General features: G+C 44.7%; 1 protein-coding gene across 1 annotated transcript in view; it reads right to left on the bottom strand.

Moving 5' to 3' along the window:
• The window catches only part of agbl4 (AGBL carboxypeptidase 4), a 267,276-nt gene that overhangs the window by 78,710 nt on the left and 165,607 nt on the right, over positions 1 to 22,959 (bottom strand). The window contains exon 6 of the mRNA XM_052072858.1: positions 10,736 to 10,775. Coding sequence (XP_051928818.1) covers positions 10,736 to 10,775 — 40 coding nt within the window. The remainder of the gene's footprint in view (positions 1 to 10,735; positions 10,776 to 22,959) is intronic.

The following is a 22,959-nucleotide window of genomic DNA, read 5'->3' as shown; positions in this document are numbered from 1 at the left end:
CCATTACATATGGGGAATAAAAAGTAGTCATACCATACACAGTAGGTGGAAATCGCACTTAATTTCATGAATGACTCATTTATCGTCTGCCGACGCTCAATCACGGAGAGTGACTTGTGTGTGGCCGTTTCGCTTCATGTCTGGTTTCTTAACGTATCATGAAAGCAACACTTAAGGTCACTGTTTAACCGTCATTAGCAGTCACTCCCCGTAATAACCTCTCTGTATGGTTCCTCCGTCTCCATTCGAGGTCAGTACAAAGTCACACGGAGGACGGCTGACTGGCGTTTTCCCCCGGATTTAAAGCAATGCTCCTGCACCTGACGGGCTGGCCCCCTCGGAGAAAACAGGGCAATTAAATGTGGATTTTCCCTCTGGAAATTAATAATTCAACATTTTTTTTTACGTGTATATACAGCACAGTACTCTACGATACATCGCCACTTTGCACACGTGGACCATATGTGAGCGACAAACCACGATGACGATGACCTTGACCGTTTTTGGTGTGTATCCGCAGGCAAGGTGAGCTCCGCATTGTTTGTGACATTGAACATTCTCGTGGGGCTTTAGCTGAGTGGCAGGTTGTTCCATTAACATTTTATTTAGCCGTGACATTAGTAATCATGGAAATTTCAGCACAGGGCCCGGATGCCGACACATTCCCTCTGCCCGGTTCGTTTGTGAATAGCAGCCACGCACGCGCACACACGCACACGCACACACACACATGCACACACACGCGCGCACAGAGTCCGAGAACTCAATCCACCAGCCATAACAGGGAAGACTGAGTGGCATCAACCCCTATTATCTCATCCCTACTCTATGAACACAAAAGGCTCGGCGGAACAAAAATCCAATCAGTGCTCTGTGGGAGGATTTGCTCCACAGCAGTGCTCGGCAACACTGGTGGCTCCACTGGTGACAAAGAAATCATCTCGGAGCCTCCAGCCTGTTCACAGCCTATTTACCGCCTTGGTCACATCCCCGCTCTTGGTCAAAGAGGAGAGGCAACACTCACTCTTGTTCCCTGCACGCAACAACGAGAAACACACAGTCGGTTGTGTGTACGCAGCATGAAATAATCATATTTGCTGAGAACATTTGGGCATGGAGTAAGTCATTGTTTGATGACAAACATTTTCAACATGGGGCCGCGGGCCCATTTTGAAAATATGAACCGCGCCTGGCTCACCAAGATAGGCGCCTCGCATGCTACATTAGCATCCCGATTGCAACGTTCATTAGCATTGCCGCTGCTTATTTAGCCACGCTGCGGAAAAGCATTCAATAAAACAAAGTGCTCAATATGAAGTGGCAAATGCTCCCCACCTCGCTCCCTCCCTTTCATCGGCAGCCATCCCCCTTCTTGATGTGTTTTTATTAACACTGCAACAAAATGCAAGCGCCCTATCACATATAGAAGAGGACGGAGATAAACATGCAAATTCACACAATCATGATACATCATTAGGTCAATAATAGGAAGCCTTGTTTTCACAGCTGATAATTTATGAAAAAGCATGTTTTCGAAAATACCAGGTTCTTTTTTTTTCCCCTTTAGTGTTGCTTGTTTCCTGCCTCCTTTCAGGTGCCTCCGCGGAAACAAATCTCTGCAGCTTGCCACCTTGAAAGCAAAGTCTTTCAAGCGGAAATTTAAGCCCTCCCCCTCAGATTTCTATCAACGCAGGTCTATATGTACGCCAGGCAGGAGATTGTGCACAGTGTGTCCTACCCATTTTTATACATTCACTGCAGTGTTTTTGCTGTGCTGCTGCCACTTTTATTGTTTCTAATTAAAGGAGGATGGCACCACGGGAACCAACCCAAGAAGACTGCACTTCAAACCCTAGTTTGAATTCTAAAAAGGTATCGGGAAACTCATTATGGTTATTTCACAGAAATAGTTGTGGAAAAAAAAAAGTCAGGGAAGTCTTGGTCTGCAAACATCTTACGCTGAAGCAACAAGAATAAACAAAGAGGGTCACCGGTCGAAGCGCGACAATCAAAGTGCTTTCTTCAAAGTTGGACAGTAATGGCGCTGCCACAAAAAGTAGTAAATAATGTGTCTCCACTTGAAGGCTTTCGAAGGAGGCTTCAACCAAACTATGACAGAATTCAATGAGCCCAATCTGCACCAGGCAGTGTGACAACGGAGACATAAATACATAGTTACAGATAGTTCGGACATATTTATAGCACCTCCACTCCTTTAGCTTTTCTTCTTCACTACTTCCGAAACGGTGAAGTACGGCAATATGTCCATTAGAAGCAATTTGAGGTGTAGCGTCTCACTCAGGGCACTTGATAGCAGGGCTGCAGATATCAAATATTTGTAGAATTGAATACGTAATCAATCCATTAGCTCACAAATTGATCACAGTGCCTATATCTATCTATCTATCTATCTATCTTGCGGTCCCTTGTGTAAACCAACCAGCTCCCTCAACCCTTTGCGTCTTGTCCAGGTATTCCTATTTGTCTCATCAGTCTGCTTGTGTTGTTTTGTTTCACTGTAATGGATTGTTGTTTGTTTGTTACTTGGGTTTATTGGGGTTTGTCAAGACTTTGTTTGTGTTTTTGGATTGTGTTTTTTTGCGATGTATCCTCGCAAGTGTGTTTTGTTAATACATTTTGTTCAGTACTCCCTGGTTCTCCTGCCTCCCTGCTTTTTTGGGTTCCACCACCATCACGCACACATGACGCAGTCCCTCCTGAGTCGAAATTGCGTGTGAGTTGTGCAGCATGCGCTACTTGCTATGTCGCATCTCGTGAACACCGTACCTCCGTTGTCAACTGTTGTGACCTACTTTAAAATTACAATTTGTCACTGAATGTTGTTTCCATGGGAACAATATGACTGTTTCTGACTGTGTGGCAAAAGTGAGGTCCGCATTGAACTGTACTCGTCTCATTCGTGCTGCCATTGAATATCGGCAGCTGGGTGGATACAAATGTGACCTCAGTGTAATAATGTACCGTGTGTTTGCCGGAAGAAACAAGGAGATGAACAAAAGGATAACTGCAGAAAGGGGAGCTGTAATGAACAATGTTTAAACTAATGTTGCTTTCAGTAGCCTGTACACAATCGTGAAGATATTACTTATTCATGTACAGTTGTACTCTCAGGCTGAGAGTTGCATGTACTGTACACAGCATATAGTATTGTTGCACCACAAATGTAGATATAAGACAAAAGATATGCCATTTAAACATAACATGCATTTTTAATGCTGATTTTATTTATTAAGGAAGAAATACTATTCAAGGCAACCTGGCCCTTTGTGAAAAATGACCCCCCCCCTCGCCTTGTTAAATCATGAAGTGTGGCCAATCAGATTTTTTTTTTTTTTTTGAAAAGCTCAGTTAATTTTCATGAACAAAGCCCAAGCCTGATTACTCCCAGAGCTGTTCAATTCAGAAATCACTAAAATAAAACTTGTTTGACAGACAGCCAAAAGATCTCAAAAAGATGCCACAGTCACAGGAAATTCAAGAACAGATGAGAAATAAGATAATTGACATCTATCAGTCTGGAAACCCATTTCGAAAGCTTTAGGACTCCAGTGAACCATGATGATAGCCATTATCGACAAATGGAAAAAAACATGAAACAGCCGTGAACCTTCCCATGAGTGGCCAACCTACAGAAATGACCACAAGAGCCGGGCTTACACCCATGGGGCCCGGCCGGGCACAGCCCGAAGAGGCAACGTGGGTCCCCCTTCCCATGGGCTCACCACCCATGAGAGGGGCCAAAGGGGTCGGGTGCAATGCGAGCTGGGCGGCAGCCAAAGGCGGGGACCCTGGCGGTCCGATCCTCGGCTGCAGAAGCTAGCTCTTGGGACATGGAATGTCACCTCTCTGGCAGGGAAGGAGCCCGAGCTGGTGTGTGAGGCAGAGAATTTCCGACTGGATATAGTCGGACTTGCCTCCACACACAGCCTGGGTTCTGGTACCAGTTCTCTCGAGAGGGGTTGGACTCTCTTCCACTCTGGAGTTGCTCACGGTGAGAGGCGCAGAGCAGGTGTGGGCATACTCATTGCCCCCCGGCTCAGTGCCTGTACATTGGGGTTCACACCGGTAGACGAGAGGGTTGCCTCCCTCCGCCTTCGGGTGGGTGGACGGGTCCTGACTGTTGTTTGTGCATATGCACCAAACAGCAGCTCAGCATACCCACCCTTTTTGGAGTCCTTGGAGGGTGTGCTGGAGAGTACTCCTGCTGGGGACTCCATTGTTCTGCTGGGGGACTTCAATGCTCACGTGGGCAATGACAGTGATACCTGGAGGGGCGTGATTGGGAGGAACGGCCCCCCCGATCAAAACCCGAGTGGTGTTTTGTTATTGGACTTCTGTGCTCGCCACGGATTGTCCATAACGAACACCTTGTTCAAACATAAGGGTGTCCATATGTGCACTTGGCACCAGGACACCCTAGGCCGCAGTTCGATGATCGACTTTGTAGTTGTATCATCGGATTTGCGGCCGCATGTTCTGGACACTCGGGTGAAGAGAGGGGCGGAGCTGTCAACTGATCACCACCTGGTGGTGAGTAGGCTCCGATGGTGGGGGAAGATGCCGGTCCGTCCTGGCAGACCCAAACGTATAGTGAGGGTTTGTTGGGAGCGTCTGGCGGAATCCCCTGTCAGAAGGAGTTTCAACTCCCACCTCCGACAGAGCTTTTCCCATGTTCCGGGGGAGACGGGGGACATTGAGTCCGAGTGGACCATGTTCCGTGCCTCTATTGTTGAGGCGGCCAATCTGAGTTGTGGCCGTAAGGTGGTTGGTGCCTGTCGTGGCGGCAATCCTCGTACTCGCTGGTGGACACCAGCAGTAAGGGATGCCGTCAAGCTGAAGAAGGAGTCCTATCGAGCCTTTATGGCCTGTGGGACCCCAGAGGCAGCTGACGGGTATCGACTGGCCAAGCGGACCGCGGCTTCGGTGGTCGCCGAGGCAAAAACCCGAGCGTGGGAAGAGTTCGGTGAGGCCATGGAAGCCGACTTCCGGACGGCTTCGAGGAAATTCTGGTCCACCATCCGACGTCTCAGGAGGGGGAAGCAGTGCACCACTAACACTGTGTACAGTGGGGATGGGGCGCTGCTGACTTCGACTCGGGACGTTGTGAACCGGTGGGCAGAGTACTTCGAAGACCTCCTCAACTCCACCAACACGCCTTCCTTTGAGGAAGCAGAGCCTGGGGACTCTGAGGTGGGCTCTCCTATCTCTGTGGTTGAAGTCACCGATGTGGTTAAAAAGCTCCTCGGTGGCAAGGCCCCAGGGGTGGATGAGATCCGCCCGGAGTTCCTCAAGGCTCTGGATGTTGTGGGGCTGTCCTGGTTGACACGCCTCTACAACATCGCGTGGTCAACAGGGAGAGTGCCTCTGGATTGGCAGACCGGGGTGGTAGTCCCTCTTTTTAAAAAGGGGGACCGGAGGGTGTGTTCCAACTACAGAGGGATCACACTCCTCAGCCTCCCTGGTAAGGTCTATTCAGGGGTGCTGGAGAGGAGGGTCCGTCAGGAAGTCGAGCCTCAGATTGAGGAGGAGCAGTGTGGTTTTCGTCCCGGCCGTGGAACAGTGGACCAGCTCTACACCCTTAGCAGGGTCCTTGAGGGTATGTGGGAATTCGCCCAACCAGTCTACATGTGTTTTGTGGACTTGGAGAAGGCGTTTGACCGTGTCCCTCGGGGAGTTCTGTGGGGGGTGCTTCGTGGGTATGGCGTACCGAACCCCCTGATACGGGCTGTTCGGTCACTATACCACCGATGTCAGAGTTTGGTTCGCATTGCCGGCAGTAAGTCGGAACCGTTTCCAGTGGGGGTAGGACTCCGCCAAGGCTGCCCTTTGTCGCCGATTCTGTTCATAACCTTTATGGACAGAATTTCTAGGCGCAGCCGAAGCGTTGAGGGAGTCTGTTTTGGGGGCCTCAGTATTACATCCCTGCTTTTTGCAGATGATGTGGTGCTGTTGGCTCCTTCAAACGGGGCTCTACAACTCTCACTGGAGCGTTTCGCAGCCGAGTGTGAAGCGGTTGGGATGAAAATCAGCACCTCCAAATCTGAAACCATGGTCCTCAGTCGGAAAAGGGTGGATTGCCCCCTCCGGGTCGGGGAGGAGATATTACCCCAAGTGGAGGAGTTTAAGTATCTTGGGGTCTTGTTCACGAGTGAGGGCAGGAGGGAGCGAGAGATCGACAGGCGGATCGGTGCAGCGTCTGCTGTGATGCGGACGTTGTATCGGTCTGTCGTGGTAAAGAAGGAGCTGAGCCAAAGGGCGAAGCTCTCAATTTACCGGTCGATCTACGTCCCAACCCTCATCTATGGCCACGAGCTATGGGTCGTGACCGAAAGAACGAGATCCCGGATACAAGCGGCCGAAATGAGTTTTCTCCGCAGGGTGTCCGGGCTCTCCCTTAGAGATAAGGTGAGGAGCTCGGTCATCCGGGAGGGGCTCAGAGTCGAGCCGCTTCTCCTCCACATCGAGAGGAGCCAGATGAGGTGGCTTGGGCATCTGATTCGGATGCCTCCTGAGCGCCTCCCTGGTGAGGTGTTCCGGGCATGTCCCACCGGGAGGAGACCCCGAGGAAGACCCAGGACACGCTGGAGAGACTACGTCACCCAGCTGGCTTGGGAACGCCTCGGAATCCCCCGGGGAGAGCTGGAAGAAGTAGCTAGGGAGAGGGAAGTCTGGGCTTCCCTGCTAAAGCTGTTGCCCCCGCGACCCGGCCCCGGATAAGCGGTAGATGATGGATGGATGGATGGATTGTTTGACAGACAGCCAAAAGATCTCAAAAAGATGCCACAGTCACAGGAAATTCAAGAACAGATGAGAAATAAGATAATTGACATCTATCAGTCTGGAAACCCATTTCGAAAGCTTTAGGACTCCAGTGAACCATGATGATAGCCATTATCGACAAATGGAAAAAAACATGAAACAGCCGTGAACCTTCCCATGAGTGGCCAACCTACAGAAATGACCACAAGAGCACAGTGAGGACTCATCCTCAAAGAACCCAGGGCAACTTCTAAAGAACTGCTGGCCTCCTTTGCCTCAATTATGGTCAGTGTTTATAATGCAACAAAAAGGCAAACACTGGCAAAAATTATGTGCCCAGGAGTTGCAAAGTGACAACCACTAACAGCCCACCAAAAACAATATAGTGACTCATTTTACTTTTGGAAAGAAAAAAAAAGTGGACTGATGAACTGAAAGTTAAACTTTTTGAAAGGTATGTGTCTCGTTACTCCTGTCATCAAGGTAACACAACATTTCAACAAACCAATATCAATTAACATTCAAACATGATGGTGGTAGTGTGATGTTCTGGGGCTGCTTTGTTTTGTCAGGCCCTGGACAACTTGCTGTGATTGGTTCAACCAGGGTTTCTGCTCTTTACCAGAAAAACTGCAGGAAGATACTTTTTACACACTGGGCCTTAATTAATACAATCACCTTTTTAAAATTGCATCTTATATTTATTTGGGTTATATTTTTCTTATATTTACATCTGTTTGATGACCTTAAATATTAAAATAGGGAAACTGCAAAAACAGAAGAGGGAGATATTTTTCACGTCATTGTAGTATACTGTACATACTTTAGTGTGGTATTCTGTTCACATAGTCTTTGCTCACATAGTCATTGTTTTGTTTATTTCATCGCCAACTGCTTATGCATAGACTATTCATCATGCATTTGATCTTTTTTTTACATACAGCGCTTGCTTCCATTCAAATTCGCTTCTATTTATATGGTATAAATTTATTTACAATGTTTGCCATTAACATCTGCATATAACTGTACAGTATATTGTTTATTATTCATGAATTTCGCTTCTGTCTGCAAATATCTATATTTTTAATATTTGTTTAATATTCTTCATGGCGGCCCGGTGGTCGAGTGGTTAGCGCGTCAACCTCACAATGCAGGGGTCGTGGGTTCAATCTAGAGGTAAGATCGGGCCTATGTGGAGTTTGCATCTTCTCCTGGGGCCTGCGTGAGTTTTCTCCGGGTACTACGGGTACTCCAGTTTCCTCCCACATTCCAAAAACATGCATGGCAGGTTAATGGAACACTCAAAATTGTCCCTGGGTGTGATTTTGAGTGCGGATGGTTGTTTGTCTATTTGTGCCCTGAAATTGTCTGGCAACCGGTTCAGGGTGTCCCCTGGCTACTGCCCGAAGACCACTCGGATAGGCTCCCCCCACGACCCTTGTGAGGATCAAGCGGATTGGAAAATGGGTGGACGGATGGATGGATTTTCTTCATCTTGTGTGTTGCTACGGTGCAATTTATTGAACTGAATTTCCCTATTGCTGCACGACTAATTGATTCTCCTCTTCTATTCCTGCTCTGGTCTGACAGCAAAATGAAGAAGCACAAAACATTTATCAAATGCCGGTCTTTGCATTGGATGCACACACACCGAATTCATGTGCCAATGTCCTCTCCAACTTGCCCGGCTTTCATGAATATATTTGACCTTTTTTTTTCGCCCCCACCGTAATGCTGAGAGCGCATAAAAGGCGAAAGGAGAAACTAAAGAGCGGCGAGCCGAGTTGATTTACGACAACACATTATTGTGCGCCGAATGCACGTATGGAAAAGGACAATCTAATCGATGGGCCAAAAGAATGACAATGGCCTCCCAAATCAATGTCCGCACCCCATTTTCTCACTGTGAGAAGACAAAGCGTTCAGGTGTTTTTGTTGTGCGGCTCTGTGTGCATGTGTGTGTGTGTGGCGGCAGTTAATTTGTGTTGCCGTTGCTGTGGTGAAAAGCATTGCCGGGACTAATCATTATTTAGTTGCGGCGGGGCCGGAAAGGTCAGCAGTCTGAAATGTCAGGCTGTGTTCAACAGAAGCCAGATGCAGCCGCGTGCCGCTCAAGTGTCCAATTAAGGAGGGTCGAGAGAGGTTGGAGTGGGTCTCTGTGTGGGTGGTGCCCGTATGAGTGTGGGAAATATCACTGAGGTGGGAGACGGTATAGATATGGTGTGTAGCAGTTACAGCTTCCCGTGCTACGTTCACAAAGCCTGCGTGTTTTGATCCATTCAATTAGGTGTGAGACTGTTTACTGACTAGTCAAATGAACACAATGGCTGAACACAAGTCAGCCACTGGCGTGATAAAGTTTGTTAGCCCACAGTGACTCCTCCTGCTGCCGATGCTACGGTATCAAGATGAGACAGAGTGGGCTGACGGTGGGTAAATGAGGAAAGACACAGTGTGACGGGGCGACACAAATATGCTACAATGAGAGCGCTTGTTCACGCGATTCGCTGGCTCACGCTAGTGCGAGGTGGATCTTGCGTTGCCGGTTGGGATTGGCTCCAGCTCACGCACGACCACAATGAGCACAAGAATTTCAGAAAATGAAGGTTTGGGCAGATGGTTGGATGGCGATGGCTTGTGAATTAAAAGTAGGGCTTGCTTTAAAATAAATAAAGAAAGAAAAGAAAATCACAGTTATATGACTCGGAAAATCTACTAAATGTGGTTGAGAAAGAGGGGAAGCAGTTGGCGCTCAAGTGGTGAGAGCTTCATTGTTACTTTTTGTTTGAAAACGCGTATGGCTGCTTTCAGACTTCTTATCAGGCCACGGGACCGCATTGGTAACTATTGCTCTTCACTCAATTCTAATCTGCGGTAGCAATCGATTAGCAAAAAGATAAGAAAATCAGTGGCTATCAGTGCCAGGCAAGTAAGCAAATTCTGTCTTAGAGGTCAGATCTGACCCGATTTGGTTGTTTATCTGTTTTGCAGCGTAAACAAAAATCTATCATTATTCATTTGCGTTTGTCCTCCAATAGACAAATGCTATTAAGCGGTGGAATGTAGTTTAATGTGCCGCTCTTAAGTGATTGATTCGGGCCCGCTTCACAGTGCCGAAAACAGACGATGCAGAGAGAAGCGTTCCGACAGGTGATTCTAAGTTGAGGAAGTCGTACTTGGAATGACTGGAGCTTTTTCCATCAGCCACCAACTTAGTTCTGCTTAATCTTGCTGAGAGAGGAAGAACTTCAAGAGAGCCGAACTCAGACATTTAAATTCAGCAGTTTTGCACCTTTGTTCAACAGATTTGAGTAGGATATTTCTTCTTTCACCCCACCGCAAAGTCATCCATAAGTTTGCCTTGTAGTTTTCGTGTTTAAGACACCAACTGACAACTCAGATGGGGCGGGGGGGAGTGAAATTCCACACATGTAGTATGCCTTTTTTTAACTTGTCACTCAGCCGCAGAAGGTGTTGCAGTACTTTTCGGTCTTCCTCACGCTCTCGCATTCCTTCCCACCTCTTCCCTCACTGCGATTGCCTCTCTGTCAAGCCGAGAAGACCAGCCAGCGTCGGTATTGCTGCCGTCTGTAAGAACAGCTGCAACGTAAACCCCCGAAAATTAACCTGCGCTGCAAGAGTCTCACTTCTGCGTAATTCTAAACAAAGCTCATTAGATTTCGCAGTTACTTTGGACATATGGGTTATTCTATCTCCCTTTGCCATTGCCATCTGGTTCCCCTCTGAGTTTGCAAACGTCTGTCCACTCGCCACATCGATGCCTCTCTCACAACTGGACAAATGGCGCGGGTGTGTGATGTGTTTCCACCAAATAGACTCGCGTGATGTGCACCGTTTCTAAGGTTTCATCCAAATGTACAGGTTCGCCTTACAAAAAGGAAATACTCAATGTGGTTCTAATTCAGTCAATTGCGGAAAAGAGCCAATGACTTACCACAATTGGTGATGGTTAACAGGTCCAGCTGGCGGTGTTGCTGAAAGGAAGCGAAAACGGCTGTTAGCACATCGCGCGATCAAAATATTGCACGTTATCACAATCAAGTGACACCGAATTCTTAAGTGACAGTCTGGGAAATCTATTTTGTTTTCATATTTTCAGGTTTCATTTAGCACAACACTTTTCGTTGTTGTTGTTATTCCCTGAACAGAATTATGAATCCATGTTATTTAGCCCACAACATGGACATAATGTAGAGTGCAAAAATACACACATCATTGAGTAAACACTAAGGATGCACCAATACTGATACAAACATAAGATAAGATATCCTTTATTTGTCCCACACTGGGGAAATTTACAGTCTACAACAGCAATATTGTGGTTAGAAAGAAGAAAGAAGAAAAACATCAGTGTGTGATATCAGATACTGATATATTGGCATGCAGATACTGTGCACACAGATACCACGTCTAAGAGCTGGTTATACCTTTTTTTTTTACAACCATATTAAAGTGAGTGTCATGACCAAACACACAAAAACACTGCCTGGAGAGACGACATGGCACCAGCAAAGCTGAAGTTTAGGATGTAGCTGAAAGTAGTCTAGCTAGCTTTGTAACTGTACCTTTTTCGGTGTGTGAGAAAAGTGGACTTAAAGGGGAGACGGAAGGAGGCCACTCTTTCTCTGTCGCGCTCGCTCGCACTCTCTCACACACACACATGCACACACATACACGCACGCACGCACACACACACACACCATCACACACACACACATATGCTTGACTTGGGAGCACTGCAGTAATCAACACCTCAGCCCTCTTGAACCAACAGTCCCTCAGGAAAAAATATATCCAAGGTACGGATGAGAGGTCTGTGTGTGTGTGTGTGTGTCACACTTGCTAGGTCACGGTCAAAGCCACACATCATTTACATCTAGGCACATTGACCGGTTTCTCGGAGGGAAAAGCAGAGACTCTGATAAAATTCTGGGAATCCTTCTCGCCTCACATGCATGCCTTAATAGGAACACACTAAACATTCATTTAGTATTTAGTGGAGGCTCTAACAAAGAGAGACTTATGGCGTACGATATGAAAGTGAAGTGGCACATGATTGCTGTGATGGTGTAACTCCAAAAGAAAGTTCTTTGACTCGGCAATATGCTCCAAAAACAACACTGGCCAGTTATTTTTTTTTTTAAGTTATGCTCCTCTCTCAGCAAAATAATATTCTTTGTTATGCTACTTTTTTTAATCTTACTAAATAGTCCCAAAGCACTCACAAATTGCAGTTTTCTACTGGGGTTGGCCTGATTTGAATCTCAAATGAGTGTTTTCCATTGGAATTAACAGGTATTATTTCTTGTAAGTTGCACAGTGGTGAAGATGTCACTCTTCTGCCTCACAGTTCTGAAGTTAGAGATTTGAATCTCAGCTCCAGTCTTCTTGTCTCGTGTGTGCATATCCCCCCCCACCCCCCCCAAAAAAACAGCCCCCTATGGCCCAATTCTGTACTTCTAATATTTTTTTTAAGAGACCGCTATGCACAAAGAATTAAAACCAATAAGAGACAAGAGGTGTGACCATGCACTTGTAGGCACACTACGAAGCCTCGCGCTGACTTGTTTCCCTGGGCTACGGGAGCTTTGCTGAAACTACCGCGGATTATCCACCTCTGGTTAGCAACATAAGTCAAAGAGAAGAAATTGGACAGAGACAGAGATAAGGCGAAAGTGAACAAATAAGCTGCCTTCCGGAGGTGCAAGGGCCACAGGCAGTTGAGACGATTCAGAAAACAACGCAAAAACTATTACCTCTTTATTTAGTTTTCATTGATTCTGCATACAGTACACACTCACAAAAAAAAAAAAAAAACCTCTTCAAACCCTTTCCATTTAGTTCACACAACCCACGTAGCAGCCACAGCTAACATTGGCTCGTTTAGAGTGCACATAATCAACGGGCGTGGCTTTGGTCAGACACTCGAGCGGAGGCGGGAGGAGTGAAGTGAGGCTACAGTGAAATCATGCAAGCATTTTAAACGGGCAGACTACCACTTTAATGAAGAAGCCGGCGCTAGAAAATCAGTCATTGTGACAGTCATTGGGATTCCAAAGCTAAGACCATATGGATGACGTAAACTGCTGGTTGCTCATTGATACTGTATATAATTAGAGTTTTCGCCTCAATAAATGACAAAACTAAAACATATGACATCTTTTGCAAGCATTACCGTAGCTTATTCCGCTATATTCAGCAGGATTTTTTTAAATAGAATTTTGAATTGAATACAACTTTGTCAAATTTTTGTACCCGCACAAACGAAAAAGGATACACTTGTTTTACATGATACATTTAAATCAAACACACCTAGAAATAAATTCAAGATTTATTTGCTTGACCATGTAGGGGGAGGGGGGGAGAAGATGACACATGGCTGTTGCATGTGATGTGCTGAACCACATGAGCCACTGCCGGCTGGGTGACCGAGCAGGCAGTAGAGGTCACTGTGACAACATGAGACACACAACAGGCAAGCGTGCAAGCTGAGATCACACTCGGTCCACTGGAGCCCTACTTTCACAGTAACGCACCCGTACTCTTACGACCACCTCTGGAGACTGAGGGAACGGAGCCACTGCAGGAATTAAGAACATACAAATATCAAGTCTGTTATGTCATAGGAACGATTGGGAACACTAAAACCCTTCTTTTCACTTCACCTGAGCCATTAGTATGAGGGCACATTTTTTTCTATAAAAGTACAAATATAAAAGAGTTTCTACCTTCCATCTAAACGAGTTGAACAATTACAATTGTTGATTTCACTTTAAAGAGGCGTGGATTTGTAAACTAGCCAATCCTTCGATTCCATGGGAGCAGATGGAATCAATGCCCCAAATCATAAAGCAATTTCCAGATAATAAAAAGCGGTTGCCTGCATAGCAACAATAACAAATAAGAAATAGAACATTGACAAAATGAGCATAACATCATTGGACTGAACTCGGAGATAATGATACACATTCAAATAGGGCAACCAGAAAAAAAAAACCCACAAAAATATTCTCGTTTACTCACTCCCACGTTTCTTAAAATTGAACTTTGCATTAATTTGTATTTTATAGGCAGTTTTTATCAATCCATCCATCCATCCACTTTTGATAGAGAGCTTTCCTGATTAGGGTCATGGGTGCACTGGAGTCGAAACCAGCAGACTTGAGTAGGGAGGCGAGTGCGCCTGGGCAGATCGTCACCAAGTCCAAAGAGTCTTGGTTGGATTAACTGGTTTAAAATTTAAAACAGGATTTTTTTTTAAAACTCCGTGGTGAGTTAGATATTGGTTCTTCAGCATCCTCTGCTGGCTGTAACTACAATTGTGTGCACTCTGAGTCTTTCAAGACAATATTGTCCACAAGAGTGTAAAAATGACATCAATATACATGTTTGCTATACAGAACACCCATCCTTATAAACACGTCTTCAATAAGTCTTCAACAAATGAAGTTTATAAATAAAACGCACACAAAAAAAGAGTCAGGGTGCAGGCCTAGTGGAAACATTTTGGGGTCTAAAATAAGACAGCTGAGGACAGCGGAATCACAAGAACGATTTCACTGCGGCTGCCCGCTGCCATCTTACTGCCGCACATGTGCACACGCGCGCGCGCAGACACACACACACACACACACACACACACACACACACACACACGCACACAAGCCCGCACAAGGACAAAAATGCACACTCTTGAGCAAAGGGCCTTTTGGGATTGACCTGCCAATTGAAGAGAGAACCGATACATAATTAGCTTAATCTAACTCCAAGTGGCTAATAAACTACGCAATAAGGGTTAGTGTCCAAAAACTGTGAATAACACACACTGCTCCGACAAACAACATACAGCTCGGTCGGCAGGTATTTAAATGGCGGCAGTTTTTATTTTTATGAATTTGCCTTCATCGACCACCACAATGGATTCGAAATGAAGGTTCACTCAAATAACAGCTAACTAGAATGGCTAAAGGATAAGCACCATTTTACTGTCAAACCTCTTCTTAAATTAAAGCTGGGGTGCAAAGTCACCACCGTGCTAAATGCTAAATCGCTGTTTTTCCGCACAAAAAAAACAGAGCCTCCGGAACTGAATCAAGATATATGAATTGCAATTAACTCACTTAAGTTTTTTCAGGCATCCATAATCTAAAGATGGAATAAAAACATGGATTCATTTCCCTACTCAAGTCTTGAGCAGCGCTTCTATTCTTGGATGTTTATTAATGCAGCGCCTGACAAAGTTCGATCCGTGCCTGCGTAAGTGGAAAGATGCAAATTTGCAAGAGAGTTAAAACCAATGAAAATTGATATTCTGACTAAAAGACAAACTGCTTGGTTTCTGTCGGAATGCTGCCATCAGATACTCGATTTATTTGTATCTATAATCACTGTTCCATATGAATTGGGATTTTTGTTTGGTTAAATAAATAGTCCTCCGATATGACTCTGACAAACACTGGACCTAGAATGATTTCTAAATGCTGTAGTGAGTATATAAAAAAAAGGTCATTAACACAATTCTTCATAAGATCAGGATGCAAAATGTGAAGTCATCTTCAATTGTCTCAGAAGCCTTTCAAATGGGGTGATACCATTCGTAAATTTAAAAAAGAACGAAAGAAAAAAAAGCATCTTGTAGCAGACCTCCCCTAATTGACGATTAAATCCGAATATTCAAACTCAATCCATCCAAAAATCAATCTAGCAACTTTTCTTCCAGAAACGACTTTTCATTTCTGCCGAGGGTTATCGCAGAGGAAAGTGAGACGGGGCATGCGAGATATCATTTTGTAGCTCATTTCAAATTAATTTAAAGTCAACATGGCTAAATTATACACAGCCACAACCCGACGACATGCAATGTTTAAACAGGCGTATTAGGATGTGACCTTCATTCCTGCAAGGTATTGCGTAAGGGCAGGGTGGTATATTATTACAATAATTATTGTTGCTTTTATTTCATGTGTGCTCTACCCAATGTTATGAAAAGAAAAAACAGATGGTGAAGGCAAAGGTCAATGAAGTTTTCATAGAAAACGTCTCAGTCACGATTCATCTTCTTCCAAATCACCCCTCCCCTTGATTACGGATGAATAGTATGTATGGTGCCAACATCCCAGTAACTTACACTGATAAACTGACACACACTTGGCTTGTGTGTGTGTGTGTCTTAGTCATCCTCTCTTGGAAACAAAGGGGGGAAGGAAAATGAGGTAAGGATGAGCTCATGGACTCAACAAGCTCTGACGGTTCAACTGCTTTGGCCCACTAAAGTCATCTATGTGATGATGTCAGAGGCATGAAAGCGCATCGTCAACTTCAAGAGCAGCCCTACAGTTAAGTCTAGAAGTATTTTAGGATTTTGTTGTTATGCACGACAAGACAGAGTTTGAAGCCAATTAATAACCAAAACTATGGCCAGGCCTCATTCGACCCGACACAATTTCTGCCTGATCCCATCTTTTTGATTCGCAAGTGACTGCGCTTTGCCCCTCAAAAAACAAAGTTCAAATCGTAACATTTCGTGTTATAGTCACAAACCATTATGAATAAGTCCCGTTACCATGTAGTAACTGTGGCTAACGTTGGCTCGTTTACAGTGCTAATGCTAGCTAAGAATTGGTCGGAGCGCAGCTTTGCTGAAGCTGGATATGCTTTCTACGTGAATTTGTGAATTGCGCTATTACACGTTTCGGAGGGGTGTGGCCTTGCTTCGACTCGAGGGAGTTGATAGAAGAATGGCAGAGATATATTGTCCTTTAAATAATAGAAAGCTGAAAACCCGCACTTCAATCTTTTTAATGCATCCATTGTGGTGGTGTCCAAACGATCCAACTCTACTCCGAAATATCAAACACATCTCATCTAAAAACAGTACACATACAATATGTCACCTCAGTGCACTGGTGGAAAATGTCACTTCAAGTTGAGAAAAAAAATATGACTTTTCTTCTTCATTTATACAGAAAATGGCAAGTGGCCAAGTCAAAATGTTATCGTGTCTCCGCTTGCATGTGAGTGTCAGTGAAAATCGGTGTCGATGCTGAGAGGAAAGCGTGGATGGCAGCAGAGGGGTGGCGGAGCTGGGCTCACTGTTGCGTGACCAAGGAGCCCCTGGTTAAAAATACAACAAACCAAATAAAAGATTTATTCCTTGCGAGAGCCGAGAGTCGCCTCCTCTTGAGCGGAGGCAGAGGCTACCTATGGCCACCTGCACGGGGCCCGCAGACCTCCTTCCAGCTCCCTTTAAAAGCAGGCCTACATAGATAATACATGTATCTTATGCTGGCACACGAATATCGATGAAGGCAATATTCATGTATTCATAGTGACTCACACTAAAGCATGATTCATTTCCATCAAGGATTCATGATTCATTTATGAAGACCAATTAGAAAAAGCAGGTGAGATGGCCGTGAGAGCCCTTCCTCCATCTTTCCATCACCCCGTGGGTCGAGGCTGTACGAGCGCAGCACCCCACTTGTCTCCTTTTTAATACTCGGACTCTGAAGGCAATAACGGGAGCACCTGGCTGATTACGGCCTATACGGCAGTGTTGTCAACCAGATTATAACAAAATGTCCCCTCCGTGCCACGCTTTACAGCTTGGGCAGCCTTGGAGTTGGCCTTACTAATACGCATGCTGTTATTAATATCTCGCTGACAGTTTTGACTTGGCTCAACTGTGTCACTCGACTAGAGAAGGTTCCATTTTTATGTTTAATGTAAAATATTCTGAAAATAAAAGCAGGAAGCCCCACCCCCTCGACCCCCGCCCCAATCCAGAATTCTACCAAAGTCTATATGACAGATGTGACAAAAAACATAAGGCTAGAATTTTAGAACTTGTATCAAACCCGTTATTGTCCTTGCAACGGCATTGAACAATATTGTGAACCAAGATCCTGGACTAGACAGACGTCTTGCTGTATGTTGACAAAAGTGGTGTGTTTTCTATTTTGTGAGCAGGTCTAAAAGTGCTAATAAATGATTAAACTGGAAGCTTTCTTTTTATCGGGAGACAGAGCGAAGCCGCTATGGAGAAAGATTGAGCAGATAAAGGCTTGATATTAGGAGAGCAATGGCGATGAGAGAAGGACAACTGAGGTCAGGCTGAAGAAAATAAACTAGTCTTTGGTATTATAAAAGATCACTTGGCTATGAGGCATGCAATAACAAGAGGGCTGTGCGGAACATAGATGGAGCCGTTGTGTTGCATTTGCTCTTTAGTATATGAAATGAGCTTGAGCAGCAATGAGCCCTGCTGTTCAGCTTTCGTCCTCATAACAGGACTCAGTGACCCAACAGCATTAATGGCATTGTAAAAGACGCTCGAGCTGGGTTGTTGTGAGTTGGAGGGACCTGTGCAAGTCTTCTGTGTGTTGTGATTTCGTTCAAACAAACCAAAGAAGGTGACCCTGCGGTAGACCACAAACTGCAGACAAAATGCCTCCACAGGGCTGCCACAGGGAACTACCCTTTGCCCGGTTTCATTTTGTCCATGTTTTATTACCATTTACCTCCCCGTCTGCTAGGGTGTGCCAATGTCAAGCACGCTCAAGAACTACCGAGGGTTCCAAATGGAAGTTCAAAAAGAAGCCCGAACAAGGAAACCGCAATTAGGCCCCAGAGTCCAGCCGAAGGTATCAGGGATCTGTCTGTCTGTTTACTCAGTGAGCTGGTCAACATTGTAGGATGGTGCTAAGCCATGCGTGGATTTCAAGACAAGTGGAAGCATTTTCAAATCAATTCTTTTGTTTTACTGGGAGTTAGTAGGGTGTGTATAGATCATAGTCTTCTGCTAGGGAATGGCAGCCAAGAGCCCTACGATATAGGCTAACACACACTGTACCTAAAGAAACCATCAGTCAAATTCAGGGCATGCTTATGTGATAACCCGTAAATATCAAAATGTAAAACCCTCTTTTACAGTGTGACGAGCTATTCTTGCACCAAACCAGATCATTGTGCCAATCAATTCACTAGGGCTTAGGAGGTGTATCATCAACCAAGACTCACTGGATTAATACTGACCCATTAAGTGTGATTCTATGGTTCATAAAACAATTTTATGAATATGATTTGCTATTGTATTATTATTTACGGAAGAGGATTAGGGCCAATGAAGAAAGAAAAAATAAGGTTGGCAAGATTCTCACTTTAATCTCAGAATTCTGACTTTAAAGTGAGAATTCTGACTTTGTGACGTTTGTGGAGCTATGAATTGTGGGTGGAACGTCAGCGTGTGGCGTGACTTGAAAGAAAGGACATCATGTCGTCACCCGGCGACTTTTTGCATGGCCGAAGAGTGTCGGAGGACATCCTTTCACTTTTGGAGGAGCAGAGGGTGAGTAAACAGTGCGTCGTGTTTGTTTCATTTGGAGTTAACGTGCTCCATGGAGCTTGTAGCTCCGTTGCTAGTCTGAATGTCATGAATGGATGCACCCAGTTTACATTCGTTCATAAGTAGAACGCACCCAATTTAAATGGGTACGTCCCTGTGACGCCACATAACGTTGTTAATAACAACACTCTTGACATCGACACCCTTTATGTGGATGATGACAGTGGCTGGCTGGAGCATCGTTGCAGCCTAATTACTGCACCGTGAACTGAACACACTGATCACGTGGTCGTGTCGTAGGAAGTATGTGCACACCCACCTCTATTTACTGAATATGAGTATACTTGAGTTTGAACTAACACAGTACCATGAGCGAGAACATTATTTAAAAACTTTAACAAGCATACGGTCATGCAGGCATGTTTTCAAAATGTCCACCGTTGTTTTTAGTCAGATTGTAATTGTTGTCTCTTTTCTTGTGCAGATCCATTTTGGTGACGAGTAATTGCATTTTCTGACATATTAAATTCCAAAACTTTTTAAAAGCTATGTTTAGTTTTAGACAGCCAGTCTAACGCAGAGTCCTCGGCTCCTTTTATTTACAAATATATACTTTACAGGCATGTCCCACCACATTATGCAATGTCACACATAAAGAAAAAAGAAAATTGCAAATTGGCTCTGCAAGATACTTGTATGCTAACATTGACGTATTTGTCACACGAAAGCCTGCGTACCTAACAATATTTTCAGTAATATCGTAATTGGCTGTAGCAGATACGACTGCCCGCCAATCAATCAAAACACAAATCAGACCACCGTTTCTTTATATTTTAATGAATTAGTGATTCGACATTCAACGTTAGTATTTCACAACACCTAAATAGCCATTATGATAAAATAAAACGATAATACTGGACACGTTTAATGGGGTGACTGTGGCAGTGGGTCTGCATCACTCCATCTACTTTGCTTCGTACTTGTCCTCATGAGGGTCACAGGTGAGCGAGAGCCAATCCCAGCTGATTTAATTACTCGGGCGCATATCGACCAGCAACCATTAACAGGAACCATTTACACCCATGAGCAATTTAGAGTCTTCGATTCAACTAACGTGGATATTTTGGGAATGTGGAAGAAAAGCAGATTACCTGTCGGAAACCCACACTAGGACTGGAAGAGCGTGCACTCCAAACCAAGACTCAAAACTGTACACGAAAGCACAAAGAACACGGCTCGCATGCGATTCTGTGAGGTTCTTCTTCGACTTGGTAAGGAGTCAATGATGCTGTATTGACAGGAGCGGAGCTATTATTGACTTAAGGACAAAACTACAGCATTTTTGAACCCTTAACACGCCATTGCACTCAGACACACTCAGAGCAAGGAAGGCTCTGCCCCATCATCATTTCCCCATTGGGTTATGATTGACCCCTGCCTGATAGAGTGCAGGCGAGCTGACCTGCCGTTTATCTGAAAATGCTCAATCGATGACTTCTCAGTCAAAGGAGCACAAGACTGCAAGAGTGCAGAGATCAAGTCATTTTTTGTTGGTCTTACCGTGCAACTAAAACTAGTTTGAAATGCTCGACTTCTGATCATTTCTATTCATCGTTAAAAATTTATTTTACTTTATTCATGCTTTTTTTTAATATGGCTAACCAACAACACTGCGAGAATTCCTGTGAAATGAGGCATCATTGATTATCACATTCCATCCGCAACGAAAGGGTAAACAAACTATTATCAAATTTGTATCGATTCAGCCCAAAACTTGAATTATCATGAACGCTGCAGTATAAGTATTAAGGGGAGGTTTTGCTTATTATGATATATTACAGAACAGCGTGCGTTCTTTTTAGGTTGAGCTAGAAACACCGCAGTTCACAGCCAGGAGTAAAGTTTGAAAATACCCATGGCTTGACTGTTATATCTCCATCTTTTTTTGGTTTAAATTGCAGAGTCTTCAATCATGTGCGAGAGAAGGAAAATGAAAGTGGGAGTGGTTCATATGGGACTTGAAGCGGCTTTCAGATGTATCACAAAAGTTTCAAAAACCGGTACCCATTTGCAACAGTGAATTTTATTGATCGTTCTGTTATCCAGACACCGTTGGAGTATCAATAGACAAGACTTAAGGTTGAAAAGTTCACTCATCTCTCCTCTGGACCTAATTAGAGCTGAAGGTCAAGAGACGCGTACGTTCCGATCGGTTTATTGCCTTTATGGATTAAAGTGTGTTGTGTGTACTTGCGAGCTGCGGACACAGTTTGTCTCTTATTGCCTTACCCTTACCGCTAACCCCGCCCTTCCCCGTTTCCAAAAGCTTTTATATTCATATTTACAATATACCCCCAAACAAATTCAAATGGCCGTTATCTTCAAGTAACCAGACAGCGAGAGACATATTAGAAAAGAAATGAAACAAAATGTTGTGTGACTAAAGCATTTTCTTCGGCATAACTTTTCCATTTAAGTGAGTTTAATCAGGTATCGAAATGGAGTGCTGAATGGTTCTTTAAAGCTGAAGCAGGCTGGACTGCTGCGCGACTGGTAATTAAATGGAATAATAATTAGCTGCGTGTGGATGGAGAGTGGGGGGTGGGCGGTGGCGCGAGAGTGAGGGCAACGAATTTGAAGGAGCGGCGCAGAAACACAAACGCAAATAAAAGCGCCTCGTTAAAATTAAACAGGGAGATGTGAGCCCGTGTGAAAACGAGTGACAATGCCCTCTCCAGATGTCGAAGCATTGACCAGATGTCTGCTAACTTCTAATCACACGTATGAAAATGAGAGGTGGTTGTGGGGGGTGCGAATCGAAAGGTCAAAATGTACGGAAACAAACTAGGATGTGAGAATAATGACAACAAGAAAGCTGGATGATGTTCAAAGTGGAGCTGGAGCAAATGTGCGCTCTGCAGGCAACACAATGTAGCGCTTCCTCTCCCTCTCGCAGTTGGATTCTGCCTGCTGCTTTTGCCATGTGACTTGGAACACCCAGAAATCCACTTCATAACACAAACGCTGGGTAGCTGGCCTTTAGCCAGTTTTCTTGACAAAGAGATTTCATGTTTGTAAAACAACAGGTCAAGAGGTTCAGTCGCACTACGGGAAAGTACATCCAAGTGCATGATGACATTCGGTCAGAATAAAAGCTAATGGAGGTGGTGTTCTGCTGATTGCTAGGAATACTGAGCTAAATTGCTTACAGGTAGGTGGCTTCAAGACACTTTTCTACTATTCATTCCAATAAGAACACCAACTTTCTTTGAAGAAAGCTACATGTGGTTAACTCACATTGGCGCTTGTGACAAATCAAGATGAGTTGTGGTTTTGTCTTTTGATACCCTACCCACTGCATACCCATTAGTAGTCTTGTGGTTCATGTGACCCGGTAGACCAGTCCAGAAGGTAAACCAGCTTTTGCTGTAAGTCAGCTGAGATAAATTCCAGCCTCTGCTGTGAGTTTGAACAGGATCAGTCAGTGGCAGAGAAAATGAAAAGATGGATGACAGTAGGGTGGTGTATCGTGGGAGGACAAGGGAGCATTTGCCCTCGGTGCTAAAATTGGGGGCTGGGGGGGTGATAAAGAAGAAAAACGGTGTAGGACATGGATGGGCAACTTAAATGCTGGAGGGGCACACAATTTTTCATCAGTGGTACTGGGCGGCAATGTCGGAACCATGTACTTCCTCACCGGATATATGACAAAGGTATGAATAAAATACGTGCATATGTGAAAAATACATGCTATTCATATGTTTTGGTTTTGAGAATACATTTTTCAATGCATGTATCCACTATCCGAACCCACC

The sequence above is a fragment of the Hippocampus zosterae genome, chromosome 8 (assembly GCF_025434085.1).
Source record: "Hippocampus zosterae strain Florida chromosome 8, ASM2543408v3, whole genome shotgun sequence".
NCBI classification, from domain to species: Eukaryota; Metazoa; Chordata; class Actinopteri; order Syngnathiformes; family Syngnathidae; genus Hippocampus; species Hippocampus zosterae.
Note: the sequence above shows the minus strand (reverse complement) of the source record. Positions and strands in the feature narration are given on the sequence as shown.